General features: G+C 37.9%; 1 protein-coding gene across 3 annotated transcripts in view; it reads right to left on the bottom strand.

Moving 5' to 3' along the window:
* The window catches only part of KAT6A (lysine acetyltransferase 6A), a 116,525-nt gene that overhangs the window by 6,156 nt on the left and 92,792 nt on the right, over positions 1 to 17,577 (bottom strand). For all 3 annotated transcript variants that reach the window (XM_064272781.1, XM_064272782.1, XM_064272783.1), the window contains 7 exons: positions 16,951 to 17,092; positions 14,724 to 14,885; positions 13,540 to 13,633; positions 7,843 to 8,074; positions 6,974 to 7,181; positions 4,771 to 5,376; positions 1,303 to 1,615 (listed from right to left, as the gene is read on the bottom strand). In XM_064272781.1, coding sequence (XP_064128851.1) covers positions 1,303 to 1,615; positions 4,771 to 5,376; positions 6,974 to 7,181; positions 7,843 to 8,074; positions 13,540 to 13,633; positions 14,724 to 14,885; positions 16,951 to 17,092 — 1,757 coding nt within the window. The remainder of the gene's footprint in view (positions 1 to 1,302; positions 1,616 to 4,770; positions 5,377 to 6,973; positions 7,182 to 7,842; positions 8,075 to 13,539; positions 13,634 to 14,723; positions 14,886 to 16,950; positions 17,093 to 17,577) is intronic.

The following is a 17,577-nucleotide window of genomic DNA, read 5'->3' as shown; positions in this document are numbered from 1 at the left end:
TGTTCCACTTCTCCCAATGAACTTTTAAAGGATGTAGGCACCAACGGGAAACCCTGGTGGCATAGTGGTTAAGAGCTACGGCTGCTAACCAAAAGGTCAGCAGTTCGAATCCACCTGGCGCTCCTTGGAAACTCTATGGGGCAGTTCTACTGTGACCTGTAGGGTCGCTATGAGTCGGAATCGACTCAACAGCAGTGGGTTTTAAGCACCAATGCAAAAACAGACTTTTTAGGGGGGACATCTAAAAGGTATAGTTAGTAGTAACAACTTGCAAGTAAACTAAGGAAATGGCTGAATCTGAGAAAACTTGTCCAAGCCGACAGGGACTTAAACAGTGGACACCATTTTAGTGTACAATGATCCAAGACAGAATTTACTAATGTGCCAAATTTATAAAATAAATTTTTACTTTCTTAGTTAAATATTTCAAAATATAACATAATTAAAACTTTAGAAAATCAGTCAAAACAAAGCAAAGCAAATATTAAAAATATTTGTTATGTGAAAATATGATAATGGAGAAAATGCAAATTATCCACTAAATTGAAATCTGGTGAATTTATTTTAAAAAGGAGAATAAAAAATTCAACTAATTAATGCATAATAGCTACATGGGTTTTTATACCAAGGTAGATAACTAGATTTCTTCACATTCACCCAGCAAAGTAAAAAGGGCTCAGTTTGATGCCATGCAAGGCAAGCCTACTGCAGATGCAGGCAGCGTGATAAGCCGGCCAGAACTTTGGGTTAGGATGCAGAAGACTAATTTTTGACCCAGCTCATATGTGAGCCCCAGTTTCTTTCTCTCTGAAGAGGAAATGATGAGAAGCTTATTTTAAAAATGAATACTTGAATTTTTATCAACACCATAAAATTTAATTTATTAAGAGGTATTGTTTGCATCTTTATTAGAAAGATACCATTAGTTGGGTTAAGACAAATTGGAGATGATTCAGGAAGGATTCCTGATGGAACAAATTTGAAGCAAATTCCAATTTACATGCTGTTTTTATTTTAGAATTGTATTCTCAGCATTCCTTCATTTAACAACATTTATTGAGTGTCTTTTCTAAGCACAAAGCATACAGCAATGAGCAAAACAGACTAAGTCCACAGAGTACAAATTCTATAAAGGGCTACTACTTAAACACCTTCTTGATGCTAAGTCCAATCCACTCATCAACTAAGGATTCAGTTGGGACCAAGAAAGGAACGGGCAAAAACAAAAACAAAGGTTTACAGATATTACGGCTGTATCTTTAAAGCCAACAAAGCCACGGTAGGTAACCATTTCATACATACCGTCAACATCATCTGAATCTTCATCGTCTTCTTCGTCTTTAGACTTCCTCTTAGAGGAAGATCGACACCTGAGAACATCCTGTGAGGACAAACAACGGAAGTATCCTCTAGGGAAGAGTTCGTTTTCATCCTCTTCCTCTTCCTCTTCATCAATCTCAAACGTGGGTTCTAATCTTGGCATCGGCCTCTCAGAGTCAGAGTCTTCAAAAGGTTCATCTAACACCTCTGTTGTCTCAGAAATAGTTTCTGTGACCACACTGCTATTGTGGTGTTTGCGCTTTCGGACTCTCCTTCTTCGGTGAAGAATTGGTTTCTATTTAAAAGAGAAAGTATTTTATTTACAGTAATGAACATTATCATTTCTATTAATAAAATTAGTTTTTAAACCTAAGAGAATTAGCACATATGAAATAAGGATGCTGTTCGTCAAAGCCATTTTGATTATTCTTTCAAAACACTGTAGTAAGACAGTATACGTAAAGTATTACAGATACAGCGATTCTGGATAGCTGAATACAACTTTGTGAAAGATTAGGTAGGCATGCCAGGCCCAAAGAACAGATACTATCATTCTCTTATTAACAGCTCAGTTAAATTTAACACCCTAGGGAGTAGGAGAAAGTGATCCCTTGCCTATTTCAATGCTGAAATGACCCAGGCTAATCTCTTTAACTTCCCTTTTGCTCAAGAGAAGGAAAAAAAACAATAACCAAACCCGTTGCAGATGAGTCGATTCCAACACATAGCGATCCTATAGCGCAGAGTGTAACTGCCCCATAGGGTTTCCAAGGAGCGCCTGGTAGGTTCAAACTGCCGACGTTTTAGTTAGCAGTTGTAGCACTGAACCACTATGCCACCAGGGTTTCCTCAAGAGAAGAAAAGGGACAAAAATACTTTCCATCTCAGAGCAATACCATGAAGGTTAACAGAACATCAGTGAAACTCTATGCCATTTTCATGAGCTATTCGTAAAGTTACAGTGAAATGTGGTAATACAGAGCTGAAATGTATTTACTTGGTATTAGTGAAGCATTTCAAAGGTAAAATAAACCTGTTGCTGGACTTTGACATATTAGGCACAACTCTGCAATAAAATTGACCTAACACCTTAAATCACAGAACAGCCATCACAAAATAAAAAATAAGATGTGCCAGAGATGATCTAATCCAGTCCTCTCACTTTATAGAGGCAGAAAGGTGACAGGATTGCCCAGGGTCACACATCCAGGCAGCAGTAGGACTGGCTGTCAAATACAGGCCTCCTGATGCCCAGTCACATGAATTTCTTCAAGAGCTTCAAAAATACTTCACACGTGATTTCATTGCCAGCTACAATTCTTTTCCACATAGGATACAGCATAAATTGTTTTATTTTATAAATAAATAGGCAAAATAAGCCCTAAAATAGCAAAGATATATTCTTCAAGGTCATGCAACGAATAATAGAGTACATGGTCCGTGCTCAATTTTCCTCTACTCTAAATTTACTAGTCCTCCTAGTTGAGAACCTAATCTTCAAATTAGGTTAAAAACGGCCTTGCTCCTTGGAGAAATGGCCGATTCTAGGACTGGGACAGGACATGAATCTGGAGCATCGTGCAGTGCCAAAAAATAAAACCACAACAACAACCACCACAAAACAAAACTGCACAGCGAGGAGTGGCACTGAGTGAAGCTGAAAGTGTTCCCAATGGCCACAGCAGAAACGTCTTGACCAACACATTAAATAAAGTAGTAGTGCTGGATTATAACTCAAAATGTAAGTATCTATATGAGTCCATACTGATACAAATGACTGAATAAATAAATTAACGGGGTAGAACAGACAAACCTCCTGTGCAGAATTCCTAACAATTTCTGTAGACAGTCTGCTCCTAAGGAGGGGAGCCTAACTCCCCATATCCTAAGTGCGGGCTATGCATGGTGACTTCTCTGCAGAGTACAGTATAGGGCGGGGGGGGTCACTTCAGAGTGGAGAAACCTGACCAACACTAACCTTAAATTAGGTACTCAAGGTTAATATCGAGTGTTAAGTCATACTGACAGTAATTTACCCTTGATATGATGAGAGTTTCCTTAGAGACTCTATGATGAGAATGACCCTTTACCTCTTGTGGTTTTACTCCCCAAAACATACTCTCTCAGTCTAACGCATGAGGGATATACTACATAATACCTGACAAGTAACCTTCAAAACTGTCAAGGTCATCAAAAACAAGGAAAGTCTGAGAAACCATCACAACCAAGAAGAGCCTAAAGAGACATGACTACTAAATGTAATGTGGCATCCTGGATGGGATCCTGAAACAGAGAAAAGGCATTTTTACAGAAAACTGAGGAAATACAAATAAAGCATGGGCTCTAGCTAACAATACTGAATCAATATTGGTTCATTAGTTATAACAAATGTACCACACTGATTTAAGAGGTTAATCATTTTTACTTTTGAAACACTTCGCCAATACCAATGGAGAAACTGTAAGCGAACTCTCTGTACTATCTTTGTAATAATTCTATAAATCTCAAGTAAAAAGCTTATTTAAAAAAAAAAAAAAAGATCCTCCTTTGGAAAAGAATGATTTCACTGCTTTGGATTAAAGCTGTCACCCAGCTACCACAGAGCAGCTCACCCAGGGAGCCGGCATACTTCAGAGTCCGGCTGGCTTGTGGCAAAACTTCCACTTCGCTACGTAGCCTGAGACTTCTCTGGTGTGCAGTTGAACAGAATTCATCACCATCATCACAAAGATGTACAACAAATTGCCTGTCCTTCAAACTTTGTAAGATGATTAAATATAGTTTGGAAAATACTTTTAAAACAAGGTTAAGTCAAACCACTGGAGGGATGTGTGAGGAGAGGAGTGAGAGTGTAAGGGAAAACAGCAGCACAGGAGAACAGAGGAGCGCTTTACTCTAGCTGCCTCAACATAGGGCGCCACTATGACCACTTTTAGAAACCCTGGCGGCACAGTGGTTAAGTGCTACAGCTGCTAACCAAGAGGTCAGCAGTTCAAATCCACCAGGCGCTCCTTGGGAACTCTATAGGGCAGTCAGAATCAACTCGACACCAACGGGTTTTTTTTTTGGTTATGACCACTTTCCATGTAACTGTTTAATACTTTGCTTTCCTTTTCGAATATAAACACTTCTAATCTGTATATAGCTGTAAAATATTTTTTAAATCCTAAAAGTCTTGGTTTGAACTTCAAATCAGTAGGCTGAAAAACATTTAGTCAACCTTTAAATAAGCTTGTAATTTTTAAGTTAATTCCTATGAATCAGAGAAGTCATATACACATTCAGTTGTTCACTGGGAGGTTCACAAGCCACAATATATTGAGGCTTAAAGTTTAAAAAATGACACACTAAGAATTTCTGACTTTACTTTTTCAGAACTCTAGGACAGAATAAACGTACACTATAAGCTGCGACCAGAGAAAGGAAAGACGTGTAAGAGAAATGCCCTACCTTTCTCTTCAATGTGGGCTTTGTAAGAATGGGTGGTGAGCTGGACCGAGGACTTTCTGGCTCTTCCTCTTCCTCACTACTCTCACTGAGGCTCCTGAGGAGAGCCCTGTCGCCATCACTATAGCGACGAGGCAGTCTATCATTTCCTTCTGGTAATCTGCACTTCAGAGCCTCGGGGCTTTTCTTTAGCTGTCCTCTCCACAGTTCAACCCCTTCACTTAGTCTTCTTTTAGGAACGTCTGGCTTCTCATCATGGCTTGCTTGCTCCTGAGAGGCTGCCAACGGCTCCTCACTTTCAGTGTATTGTTCTTGGGAGGTTTCTGATTTTTCCTCACATTCTCCATCTTGTTCCTGAGGAGTTGATGATGTGTCTTCCAAAAGCAGTTTGGAATCTTTTTCACCAAAACATTCCTGGGTTTTTTTGTTCTTCCTCCCCCAGCGGCCTCTCCGAGATGGCTGACTATTTGCAGGAAGACTGTCACGGGGAAGGGCTTGCTTGTTCAAACGTGTAGAACTGGCTGGAACCGTAACTTCTGGTTTCTTTTCACTTTCTATTACAGAATAAGAATCTTGTTCTTTGTTCTCCCGAGACACCGGCTTTCCCACCTGGTTTTAGAAAACAAAACAATACTGGTTAATTTTTCAGTCTTACTTGGTTGTACCTAGCCATTTTATCCTTTTAAATACTGAATTAAGAAAAGGACACAGACTTTTAAAAAAGGAAATTATTAATAGTTAACATGCTGATTTCCTATGTTTGGCACTATTTTAAATGCTTTATGTGTATTATTCATTTAATGCTTACAACAACTGTGTAAGTACAATCATTGCATATCCTTATCACAAATAATTAAGTAACCTGCTCAAGGCCACGTAACAGTACGTAAAGAAGATGGGATACAAACCCAGCAGTGTGACTACAGAACTGCTGCTCTTATTATGCACTATGCAATACCACTCCAATAAATAAAGCAAATGTCAAAATAGTGGTTATAAACGTTAAATGAGAGTTTACCAAATTTCTAAGAAATAAAAATTTATAAGCAGAGAGGAGATGGAATGACCTCAACATAGCAGTGGGAAAAAGGAAAAGAGTGCAAAAAAAAAAAGGAAAGAAAATTTCTATAATTGCTTTGATTTATTTTTACTCTGAGTATTTAATTTCATTTTGGAAATTACACTAAAGAGGGACACGAGTTTATGTTTATCCAAGGAAGACAGATTTTAAAAGGCTGAAAGCACTGCTTAAAAAAGAAAAAAAAAAAAGGAACCAAGAAAGGAATACATCATATGAAGAATAATACTGAAAATTATACAATGGAGCACAGCCCCTCATCAACATTTATGGCTGAAGGCATTTGTGTACCTGTTGAACTAAGGGAAAACATAAGTATGTTTATATTATTGCTTTAATGTTCTGTTTTAAGAAAAATGCATCTTCATTTCATTTTTAATAACTGTCAGATTGAGTCAACTCAGATTCTTCAATTACTATACCTGAAAAAGCGAAATACCAAACCCACAGTCACTGAGTCAATTCTGACTCGTGGCGGCCCCGTGTATTACAGAGTAGAACTGCTCCATAGGGTATTCTTGTCTAATCTCAATGGAAGCAGATCTCCAGGCCTTTCTTGGGCAGCACTGCTGGGTGAGTTCAAAACGCCAACCTTTAGGTTAGTAGTCAAATGCAATCCATTTGGGCCACACAGAGACTTTCAATTACTATATTGTTGTTGCTAGGTGCCATCAAGTCGATTTTCTACTCATAGCAACTGCATGTGACAGAGAACTGACCCACACAGGGTTTCCTAGGCTGCAATCTTTATGGGAGCAGATTACCAGGTCTTTTCTCCCATTGAGCCACTGGGTGGGTTCAGATCGCCAACCTACTGGTTCGTAGCTGAGTGCTTAACCATTGCGTCACCTGCTCTTACTGGCACTCTGGTAATATTCAGTCATAAGTAACATGTTATAATAAATTTGGTGTTTGCCTAATGATCCAAGGCATAAAAGTATATAAATGAGTAAACAGGACCCAGTCTTTCTGAATTTTCTACTATTGAAATTAACTCCGAAATTCTACCGTGAATTTACTTTCTTGGTTAAGACATGATAAAAAAAAAAAATCTATCACAAATACAAAGACAAAACAAATACACACATTCTGTCATCAAAAATAAAGAGAGACTATCCATGTCCTTACATTGGTCTCCAATTCTCTTTCCTGGCACTGTGGCTCTTCATTTTCTCCTTCCTCAGCCTCTTCTTCTTCCTCCTCCGAGACAACAGAGTTGGAGACTATAACAGGAGTCCAGCGTAAACATTCTGGATCTACATCTACAGGCCGTAAATTCAGCTGAAGCTTTGCCATGTGATCCTGGATAAGTTTTTCCCGGCGGATAATCACAAATCTAGAACCAGAGAAAAGTTTATAGCAATCAGCGATGTATAAGGTACACATAGCAATGAATACGGGTACGTAAAACCCTGGAGATGATGATAAAGGCTTCAAAAATAGCCTGCCTGGGAAGATAAAATAAGGAAATATGCCACCACATGAAATAGCTAAGAGATACGAAGTTCAACAAATACTTCACACTAAACTACAGCAATGGATAAGTTATTTTAACCACTTATCGTCCCCCATTTCCTCACCCTCTGGAATCTCTGGTACTCTCCTGCACTCTCTCTTCTAGTCTCCACCTATCTAGTGTCTGGCTCAAACACCACCTTTCTTCATGAACTTTTCCCAACCAGTCTAGTCAAGAGTGGGCTGTGCTTCTTTTGAACTTATATAATTTCACTTTGTATCATTTACATGAGAATTAATCATGGGCATATTTTACTTAATGACATTGTTTCTAGAGCGGTTAGTACAGGAAATTCAGAAAAATAGTTTTCTTAAAATATGGTTAATAGTATCAAATAGCGTAGGTAAGAAAATGACATCTCAGCATCACCAAGTATACCACTTATGTTAATTAATGCTCTTTCACCAATATTTGACTGTCTGATCCCCGAAACTTCCACTTCATCATTTTTGGAAGATATACAAAGGGATGTAATGCTCACTGGTCACTACGGAAGTCCAGCATTCGTAGGTGGTGGAGTGTAGAAGTAATGTCTTGAGGGCAGATTCCAGTCAATTTGCTTAACTTCTTAATGCTGATTTGTTTGTCATTTTGATGATAAAGGCACTCCAATATTACACTTTTCCAATAAGCCATGTAGGAAAGACGACCTAGATCAGATAATGGTTTCTCTGGAGATCCTGCTTGCCCTTCACGCTTTGATAACAAATAACCTAAAGGAACCCCCAAATCACAAATATGTCAGTCTAAAAGGCTGATTCCCAAAATAACAATCCCGTCTTCCCCAACCAACCCAAGTATTATAGGAAATAGTTATTTAAAGGAAAAAAAAAATTGCAAAATTACTTTTAAGTAGATTTGCAGGAAGATTACATAATCTGTATACATATTCAACTTTTAAGTTAGTATTACTTGGTCTGTAGTTAATACAAATCACTTTGTTAAAATATTCAATCTGTTAAAAAGCAGGACTTCACGTTAACAGGTGGTATTAATAAGATTATGCCAATAATTTTTTATTTCAATATACTACGGAGGAAAAAAAGCCAGCCCTGCATATTTTATTTGGACCACTAGATGGCAACTGGTATATCTGAATTGTGGTTCTTCAGTGAGTGAATTATATGACAATCCTTCATTTCAGCCAAAGCTCTCCTCACAATGACTTAACACCCCAGTTCTTGGCAAGCAAGAATGTCAAATGTGAGCGACAGTGTCACCGTGCGCATATGATGGTATTGGTATTATTCTGTCCTCTTGTCTAGTGCATCGCTCTCAGGAATGGGGAAAAAAAAAGACATATATCTAATCACGAGTCCTATCTCAAAATAACATGTTGATATTATTGAATTAATATTATTGATATTAATATACTGACATACTATTGAGAGTTCCACTCTCCATTGCAAACTGAAAAAGGCCAAGAAAATGTACAAAATACCCAATGGCTTATACACACTGAAATATGGCAGGAATATAGTCCAAAGCCAATAGAATAAGCTTAACTGATCCATATAAAAATTAATCTCTCAGCACTGTGGACAGTAGCACTACAACATAACCATCTGATATTCTGAATATTGTCTGAACCAAAGTCCTTACTCTGAACCATTATTTTTTAATACATTCCTTTAAATATTATTTTATACTATTATCCCAGAGAAAATATCACTATTTTATAACCAATACAAAATTAACTACAAGCATACACTTAACTTTCTAAGCAAGACTGTCAATGTGTAAAACAAAATACAAGTTCCACAATGACCTCTTTAGAACTGTTATCTTTCATTTTTTTAACTCAGATTAAATTCATATGTCCTGTATCTTCACTTTTAAAAAAAAAAATTTTAAGTTGTATTACTTATTTTTAACCACTATGGGGAGCCTGTAGCTAAAAAAGGATGCACACACTATCTACCGAAACTAATACAAACTGAGGTACAAAAACTGAATAGACCCACAACAAAAGAACAGATTGAAGAAGTAAAAAAAAAAAAAAAAACTCCCAACAACAACAACAAAAAAGACCCAGCCCAGAAGGCTTCACTGGAGAATTCTACCAAATATTCAGAGAAGAGCTCATGCCAATACTACTCAAGCTATTTCAGAGCATAGAAAAGGAAGGAATTCTTCCAAATTCATTCTATGAAGCCACCATAACCCCGATACCAAAGCCAGGCAAAGACATCACAAAAAAAAGGAAATTACAGACCAACACCCCTCATAAATATAGATGCCAACATTCTCAACAAAATTCTAGCCAAGAGAATTCAACACCATATGAAAAAAATAATACAACATGACCAAGTGAGATTCACACCAGGTAAGCAAGGACAGTTCAACATTAGAAAATTAATCAACGTAATCCACCACATAAATAAAAGAATCATAAGATCATCTCAATTGATGCTGAAAAGGCATTTGATAAAGTCCAACACCCATTCCTGATAAAAACTCTCAGCAAAATAGGAATGGAAGGGAAATTCCTCAACATAATAAAAGGTATTTATACAGAAACAACAGCCAACATTAATCTCAATGGAGAGAGACTGAAAGCATTCCCCTTGAGAACAGGAACCAGACAAATATGCCCTTTAACTCCACTCTTATTCAACATTGTACTGGAAGCCCTAGCTAGAGCAGTAAGGCAAGAAAAGAAAGGACATTCAAATTGGTAAGGAAGAAGTAAAATTACACCAATTCACAGATGATGTGATCCTATACACAGAAAATCCCAAAGATGCCTTAAGAAAGCTACTGGAAGTAATAGAATTCAGCTAAGCAGCAGTATACAAGATCAAATTACAAAATCAGTTGGATTCCTCTACACCAAAAACAAGCACCTTGAAAAGCAAATCATCAAATCAATACCATTTACGATAGCCCCCCAAAAAGATAAAATACTTAGGAATAAATCTAACCAGGGACATAAAAGACCTATACAAAGAAAACTACAAAACACTACTGCAAGAAACCAAAAAAGTCCTACACAAATAGAAAAACATGCCATGGTCACGGATAGGAAGACTTAACATTGCAAAAACGTCAATACCACCTAAAGCAATCTATAGACACAATGCAATCCCAATTCAAATTCCAACAGTATTTTTTAATGAGATGAAAAAACTAGTCACTAACTTTATGTGGAAAGGAAAGAGCCCCTAGGTAAATAAAGCATTATCGAAGAACAACAAGAAAGTAGGAGGCCTTGCACTACCTGATCTCAGAACCTACTATACACCCGTGGTAGTCAAAACAGGCTGGTACTGGTACAACAACAGACATAGACCAATGGAACAAAATTGAGAACCCAGACGCAAATCCATCCAACTACGGACAACTGATCTTCGACAAAGGGCCAAAGTCCATTAAATGGGGAAAAGACATCTCTTTAAGACAAGGTACCAGCAAAACTGGATGTCTACCCGTAGAAAAATGAAACAGGACCCACACCTCACACCATACACAAAAACTAACTCAGAATAGATCTAAGACCAAAATATAAAACCTAAAACTATAAAGACCATGGGGAAAAAAAACAGGAACAATGCTAGGGGCCCTAATATATGGCATAAAAAGAATACCAAACGTAACTAAAAATGTACACACAGCAGAAGATGAACCAGATAAATGGGACCTGCTAAAAATTAAACACTTAACAGCTCATCAAAAGACTTCTCCAAAAAAGTAAAGAGAGAACCTACAGACTGGAAATAAATATTTGGCTACAACATACCCGACAACTGTCTAATCTCTAAAATTTATAGAAAACTTTAACACTTTAACAAAAAAAAAGACAATCTAATTAAAAAATGGGCAAAGGATATGAACAGACACTTCACCAAAGAAGACATTCAGGTCACTAACAAATACATGATGAAATGCTTGTGTTCATTAGCCATTAGAGAGATGCAATCAAAACTATAATAAGATACGATCTTACCATGACAATAATGGCACTAATCAAAAAACAGAAAATAAATGTTGGAGAGGCTGGGTGAAGATTGGAACTCTTACACCCTTTTGATAGGAATGGAAAATGGTACAACCACTATGGAATATGGTATGGCACTTCCTCAAAAAACTAGGAATAGAAATACCATATGATCCAGCAATCCCACTCCTAGGTATATACACTAAAGAAATGAGAGCCGTGACACGAAGAGATACGCACATCCATATTCACTGCAGCATTACTCACAACGGCAAAAAGATGGAAACAACCTATGTGCTCATCAATGCACTAATGGATAAACACATTGGGGTATATACACACAATGGAACACTATGCAAGGATAAAGGATAATGATGAATCCACGAAACATCTCACAACATGGATGAATTTAGAGGTACGTTATGCTATGTGAAATACATCAATCACAAAAGGACAAATATTGTATGAGACCACTATTATAAAAAAATAAGAAGAGGTTTACACACAGGAAAAAAAATAATTCTTTGATGGTTACCAGGGATGGGAGGAGAGGGAGGGAAAATTACCAACTAAATAGAAGACCCATATTAATATCAGTAAAGGGAAAGGCAATAAACAATACAAAGGAAGTGAGTACAACATGACCAAGGCAAAGGAAGACACAGAGAGGAACACAAGAATAAAGGGTAGCTACAGTAATTTTTTTTTTACAGTAATTACTATAACATACACAATCCTGCAAAATATATAGTGTTAACAAATAAGTTATGAATGGATACACAGGTATATAGGTATGCTAAGGAGGTTTGGGAGGCTGTAAGGGAGCATACCCACCTGCAGATACAGGTTTGGCTGTGGAAGTTCCCACATACATAACTGTAAGTGATGCGTGTATGTTAATACAGACAACAGAGGACACAAGGAGTACAGTCATGGAAACTTCTTAGATTAACCAAAAACCTTGTGAGGTGCAGTTTCTAGGCTTGATGTCAACTGGCACAGCATAGCTCATAAAGACAATGTTCTGCATCCTACTTTGGTGAGTAGCATCTGGAGCCTTAAAAACTTGCAAGCAGCCATCTAAGATACAACTATGGGTCTCTTCCTGTCTGGACCAAACCACCCGTTACCATTAAGTCAATTCCGACTTATAGTGACCCTACAGGACAGGGCAGCACTGCCCCATAGAGCTTCCAACGAACGTATGGTAGATTCAAGCTGCCGATCTTTTTGGTTAGCAGCAGACAAAGCAGAGTGAAGAAAACCAAAGACTCAAGGGAACAGTTAGTCCAATGGACTAACAGACCACATGAACCACAGCCTACACAACCCTGAGATCAGAAGAGCTAGATGGTGCCCAGCTACCACTACCAGTCGCTTTAAGTGAGATCACAACAGAGGGTCCTGGACAAAGTGGGAGAATAATGTAGAAAAAAATCAAATTCACAAAAAAAAAAACCAGACTTACTCGTCCAACAGGGACCGGAGGAACCCCCGCAACTATGGCGCTAAAACACCCTTCTGACCTGGAACTGAAGCTATCCCTGGTGACCACCTTTCAGCCATGCAATAAACAGGCCCATAAAACAACAGTAACACCTGAGAGGAACGTGTTCCTTAAAACAGTCAATTATACAGGATCAAATGGATGACATTTGCCCAAAACCAAAGATGAGAAGGTAGAAAACCCAGGTGAAAGGAAATGGAGAACCCAGGGTGGAAACAAGGAGAGTGCTGACACATTGTGGGGAACGCAACCAATGTCATGGAACGTTTTATGCACAAACTATTGAATGGGAAATTAATGTGCTCTGTTAGCTTCTACCTAAAGCTCAATAAAAAATTTAAGGAAAAAAAAGGATGCACACATTTTCTCAATAATTGGGTAACAAAAATGGGGCTCTTGCCGCACTTCTTTATTAGCATTAATTTAAGAAGTTATACAATGTTTTCAGTATTTTTGTCAGTTAGAATATCTTCATAAACTTAGTTCCACTTTAAATTAACAATTGTAAGGCATTTGCTACAGAACACACAGAAATCGGTATTCAGTATTAGCTATTTAAAAATATTTCATGTCTAACCAAAAGAAAAAAAATTAGTGGCTATAGTTTTAAAGTTCCATGTAGCAATATGACAAAAGATACTAGCAACTAATAAATTATCTGCAAATCTCTTAAAAATATATACAGAAAACCCATAGGAAGAGATGATGAGAAATTATGTTGATAAAATCCTTACTGAAATCGATGAGAAACCTGCCATAGCCCTTACGCTGGTACTGAGGAAGAATCATTATACAGGAAACGTTGTATTTCTGTTGGCAGTGCTTTTCCTAATGGAGAAAATAGAAGCCACGTTTTAAAACAACAGGCTGATAAGACTGAATAGTAATGTTAATTATTAAGAAACAAAGACTAACAGTCAAAACCACAGCCTTGGTCCTTTAGGAATAGCAACGTACATCAAAAAAAAAAAAAAATCCACTAGGGAGAGATAGGACGATGTTAAGTCACTCCCATTATCCACAAAGCAACCATCCCAGGAGAGTTAAAATATAAAATAAAATGATGCATCCAACACCACCCACAACTCAAAAACAGTATGTCAGTCAGTGCTCAAGAGCAGAAGAATCCAAGTTCCAATCCATCTGCAAAGCTATAAATGACCAGTCAATGTGGCATTCTAGAAATTAAAAGTTCATTAAGTATTTCACTGTTTCCTTTATTTCCCACTCTGGTGCTGAAGAGGGCGGAGTCCAACCTCCCAATTAGTTGTACTTAACTTTATAGAAAACAGTCCTGAAATGATGGGCACAAGTATATTTTTACAAATTGGGCAATATTTTAAATCATATTTGACTACTGAAAGTAGACTACTTACAGAACTCTTACAAAGCTGTTAATTCTCACTTAACTTTTATACATTTAAATTTTACCATGGACTTACTTAAATAAAAGTACATTTTTTTATGTTGCTTTTCAAGTGAAACATCCCCCCCCCCAAGAGAACACAAGATTAAGGATGGAAAGAAAATACCTTTAATAAAAATGGCTTATCACTTCTATGTCCAAAATTCAAATTAGGAAGCAAAGATTTAAGCTGAGAAATAACTTGGATAGGTAATGACTGTGTTTATTTCACAAGTTCTATCTATTATCACCACGGGAATAGAAGTCACTTTAAAACTTTTTCTCCTGAGGATTACCAGCAGTTCAAGTTCCCAGGAGAACAAGGTCTGCTCAGTGTTACCAGGCACCTTCTAGCACTCATTTAGGTTTCTGAATTTTCCTTCTATTTTCTTTCCAAAAGGCTAGATGGCACCTGGAAAGTGCCACAACCTGTACCATCTTTGAGTGAGATCTAACAAATATTACTGCAGATTTCCACATGAATTCAAAGAAATTTTAAGCTGACACACTTACTTTAGAAAAGTAGCCAACAAGGTGACAGCCCTTGACATCATTCTGTGTCAGTACATAAAAAAGAAATGGCTCCACGTCATAATAGAGTGTTTTGTGGTCCAGAAACAGCTTTGCCAAGAGACACAGGTTCTGACAATAAATGGTACTCACATTCCCGTCAACCTAGAGGGAAAAATAGAACAAAAATGGTCAATAGGGTGTCTCTTTAGTTGTCAAATAACACACATTGGTTACAAGTCCATAGTCCAGCCTCAGAGAAACTGTCAGTGATCAGAACACAGTCAAATTTGGAAGCTACGGCTTGAAGTGGCAGCATTACAGTGTGCTTTAAGACAAGCAAATGTAAGAATGCCGTACTTCAAAAGAGGCATGAACAATGTATGGGGAGGTGGTGACCTGTTTTTAGAATAGCACTTTTCGCCTTTATTAATTTCAGAATCCTTTGGCTGGCAAGCTGACCTGACTCATTTTTAGAAGTACTAATTCAACAAAACTAAGGTCTACATGGAACCTCTTCTAAAGTACATTTATTAGGTAAAACTACTGTCAAACCTCTGCCAGCAGTCTGAGGCAATGTATTCTGACTGCCAAGATCAGCTTTACCCCAAATAAAGTTACTTGAGAGAGTGCTCACTGTTGCCAACGAGAAACACCAAGCAGGATCCCTAGGTAACAATCTGACAAATGAGGTATTTCTTGGGTCAAGCTGCCAAGATCAGTAGCCCTAAGCTATATTGCTCCTGGTGCCCCATGTTCTTGGAGTTGCTGGAGCTTGCTCTTTTATGAAAATACTAATGGATGCCCATATAGGACACTAAGGCACTGTCTGGCGTACCAACTGAAAACTCCTCAACAACTGATGTAATTTAATGTTAAATACATGCCAATATAGGCTTAAGTTGAGAAGTAACCTGCCTTTGGGTATTCTGCAACAGGGCTTTATACCACTCTCACTCCCCCCAACACTAGAAGAGCTCCTCTATTGCTCACCTAAAATAAGGTCTTAGGGCAGACCTGGAAAACGGAAGGCTGAAGGGTCCTGACAATCTGAAACTCTATCGCTGCAGCAATACACAGAGCTGAGCACATGGCAGGTATGCAATGAACACCCGGCATTCGAACCAAGCTCAAAGAATTAAAAACCACCGCAAATACCAACGCAGAATCACAGACATCTCATAAATCATAAAATCGCCACCGAGTCAGGAAGGTACAGGTTCCCTAAGCTGTTAAAGACATCGCTAAGAAGTATTTCTTTTAAACAGAGTAAAAGGAATTCTGAATTTGGAAACCCTGGTGGCATAGTAGTTAGGTGATATGGCTGCTAACCAAAAGGCTGGTAGTTCAAGTCTGCCAGGCGCTCCTCGGAAACTCTACAGGGCAGTTCTACTCTGACCTATAGAGTCACTATGACTCGATGGTAATGGGGTAATGGGGAACAGAAATTCTTTCATTTAAACGCCATATTCCACAGATTTTAAGACAAGCTTTTATCCCATTTTGTTGTTGTTAGTCGATTCTAACTCATGGTGACCCATGTGGGCGGAGAACTACTCCCTGGGGTTTTCAAGGCTGTGGCCTTTCAGAAGGAGATCCCAGGTCTGCCTTCCAAGGCAACACTGGGCAGATTTGAACTGCCAATCTTTCAGCTAGTAGTTGAGTGCTTAACCATTTACACCACCCAGAAAGGCTCTACCACATCTTAACATACATGAAATCTGTTAGCATTTCATAATCAAATGGAGTTTTATAAATTATAATTAGCAGCACTTTTTCTTTCTCAAAACAAAAAAAAAACAAACCTGTTGCCACCGAGTCGATTCTGACTCATAGTGACCCTACAGGACAGAGTAAAGCTGCCCCGTAGGGTTTTCAAGGAGCAGCTGGTGGATTTGAACTGCTGACCTTTTGATTAGCAGCCATAGCTCTTAACCATTACACCACCAGGGGCCCTTTTTCCTTCTTGGTGACACGTAACATTAATACATCTTAAAACCAATGTCTTAATTTCAATGAAACACAGAATTTGAGGTTGAGCTTGTGAACTTGGTATCATCTGGGTTAGCCTAATTTCTGCTTCTCAATATAAATGATTATCTGATTAAATAGCGAGGAAACAACGTGAAATAACATGTCAAAAAAAAAAAGTTGCTCAGTGGGATGTAGCACTGGTGGCACGGTATTACAAATGTACAGGAAGACGGCTACCAAGTCTCTTCTACCTTACCTCAAAGACAGAAATGTTATTTTTTCGGTAAATCTCATTGGCAGGAGGATGGAACCAACCACATTTCTTCATGTGCTGCTGTAGGATAGTTCTACTTTTCATATATTTCAGACAGAATTCACAAAGATACAATTTAGGCAGCCTGTAAATATTAGTTAAAAAAAAAAAAAAAAGACACGGTCTTACATTTTGTAGGACTTCAAACTTTCACAACTATTACCTTTTTGACTCTCATGCTATCCAGGTAAAGTGGTAGAGAATATATTTTAATTCCTATTAGTCAGTCAAAGAAAGAAAGAAAGAAAGGCCTCAAGATGAACTAATCAGGTAACAGCATCCAAACTAATTAACAGGAGGGTGGCAAGGATGATAAATCAAGACACTCAGTTCAGTGCTCTTCCTATCGGACCAATACTCCCCAGTCTTTTCCAGAGTTACTCTCTTGACAAACATGAAAATTTCACATTTTCTCCTCCTTGAGCATCTCCAATAAGCAGAAAGTAGTCTATCTTCAAAATGTGCCAATAAGTGAAGAAAATTTTGTCAAGCCATATTTTCTTTCCTTCCTTCCTTTCTTCTCTTTCCTTCGTTTATGCTTGCTTACCTTCATTAATTTCAGACAATAAA

The sequence above is a fragment of the Loxodonta africana genome, chromosome 19, assembly GCF_030014295.1.
Source record: "Loxodonta africana isolate mLoxAfr1 chromosome 19, mLoxAfr1.hap2, whole genome shotgun sequence".
Taxonomy (NCBI): Eukaryota; Metazoa; Chordata; class Mammalia; order Proboscidea; family Elephantidae; genus Loxodonta; species Loxodonta africana.
Note: the sequence above shows the minus strand (reverse complement) of the source record. Positions and strands in the feature narration are given on the sequence as shown.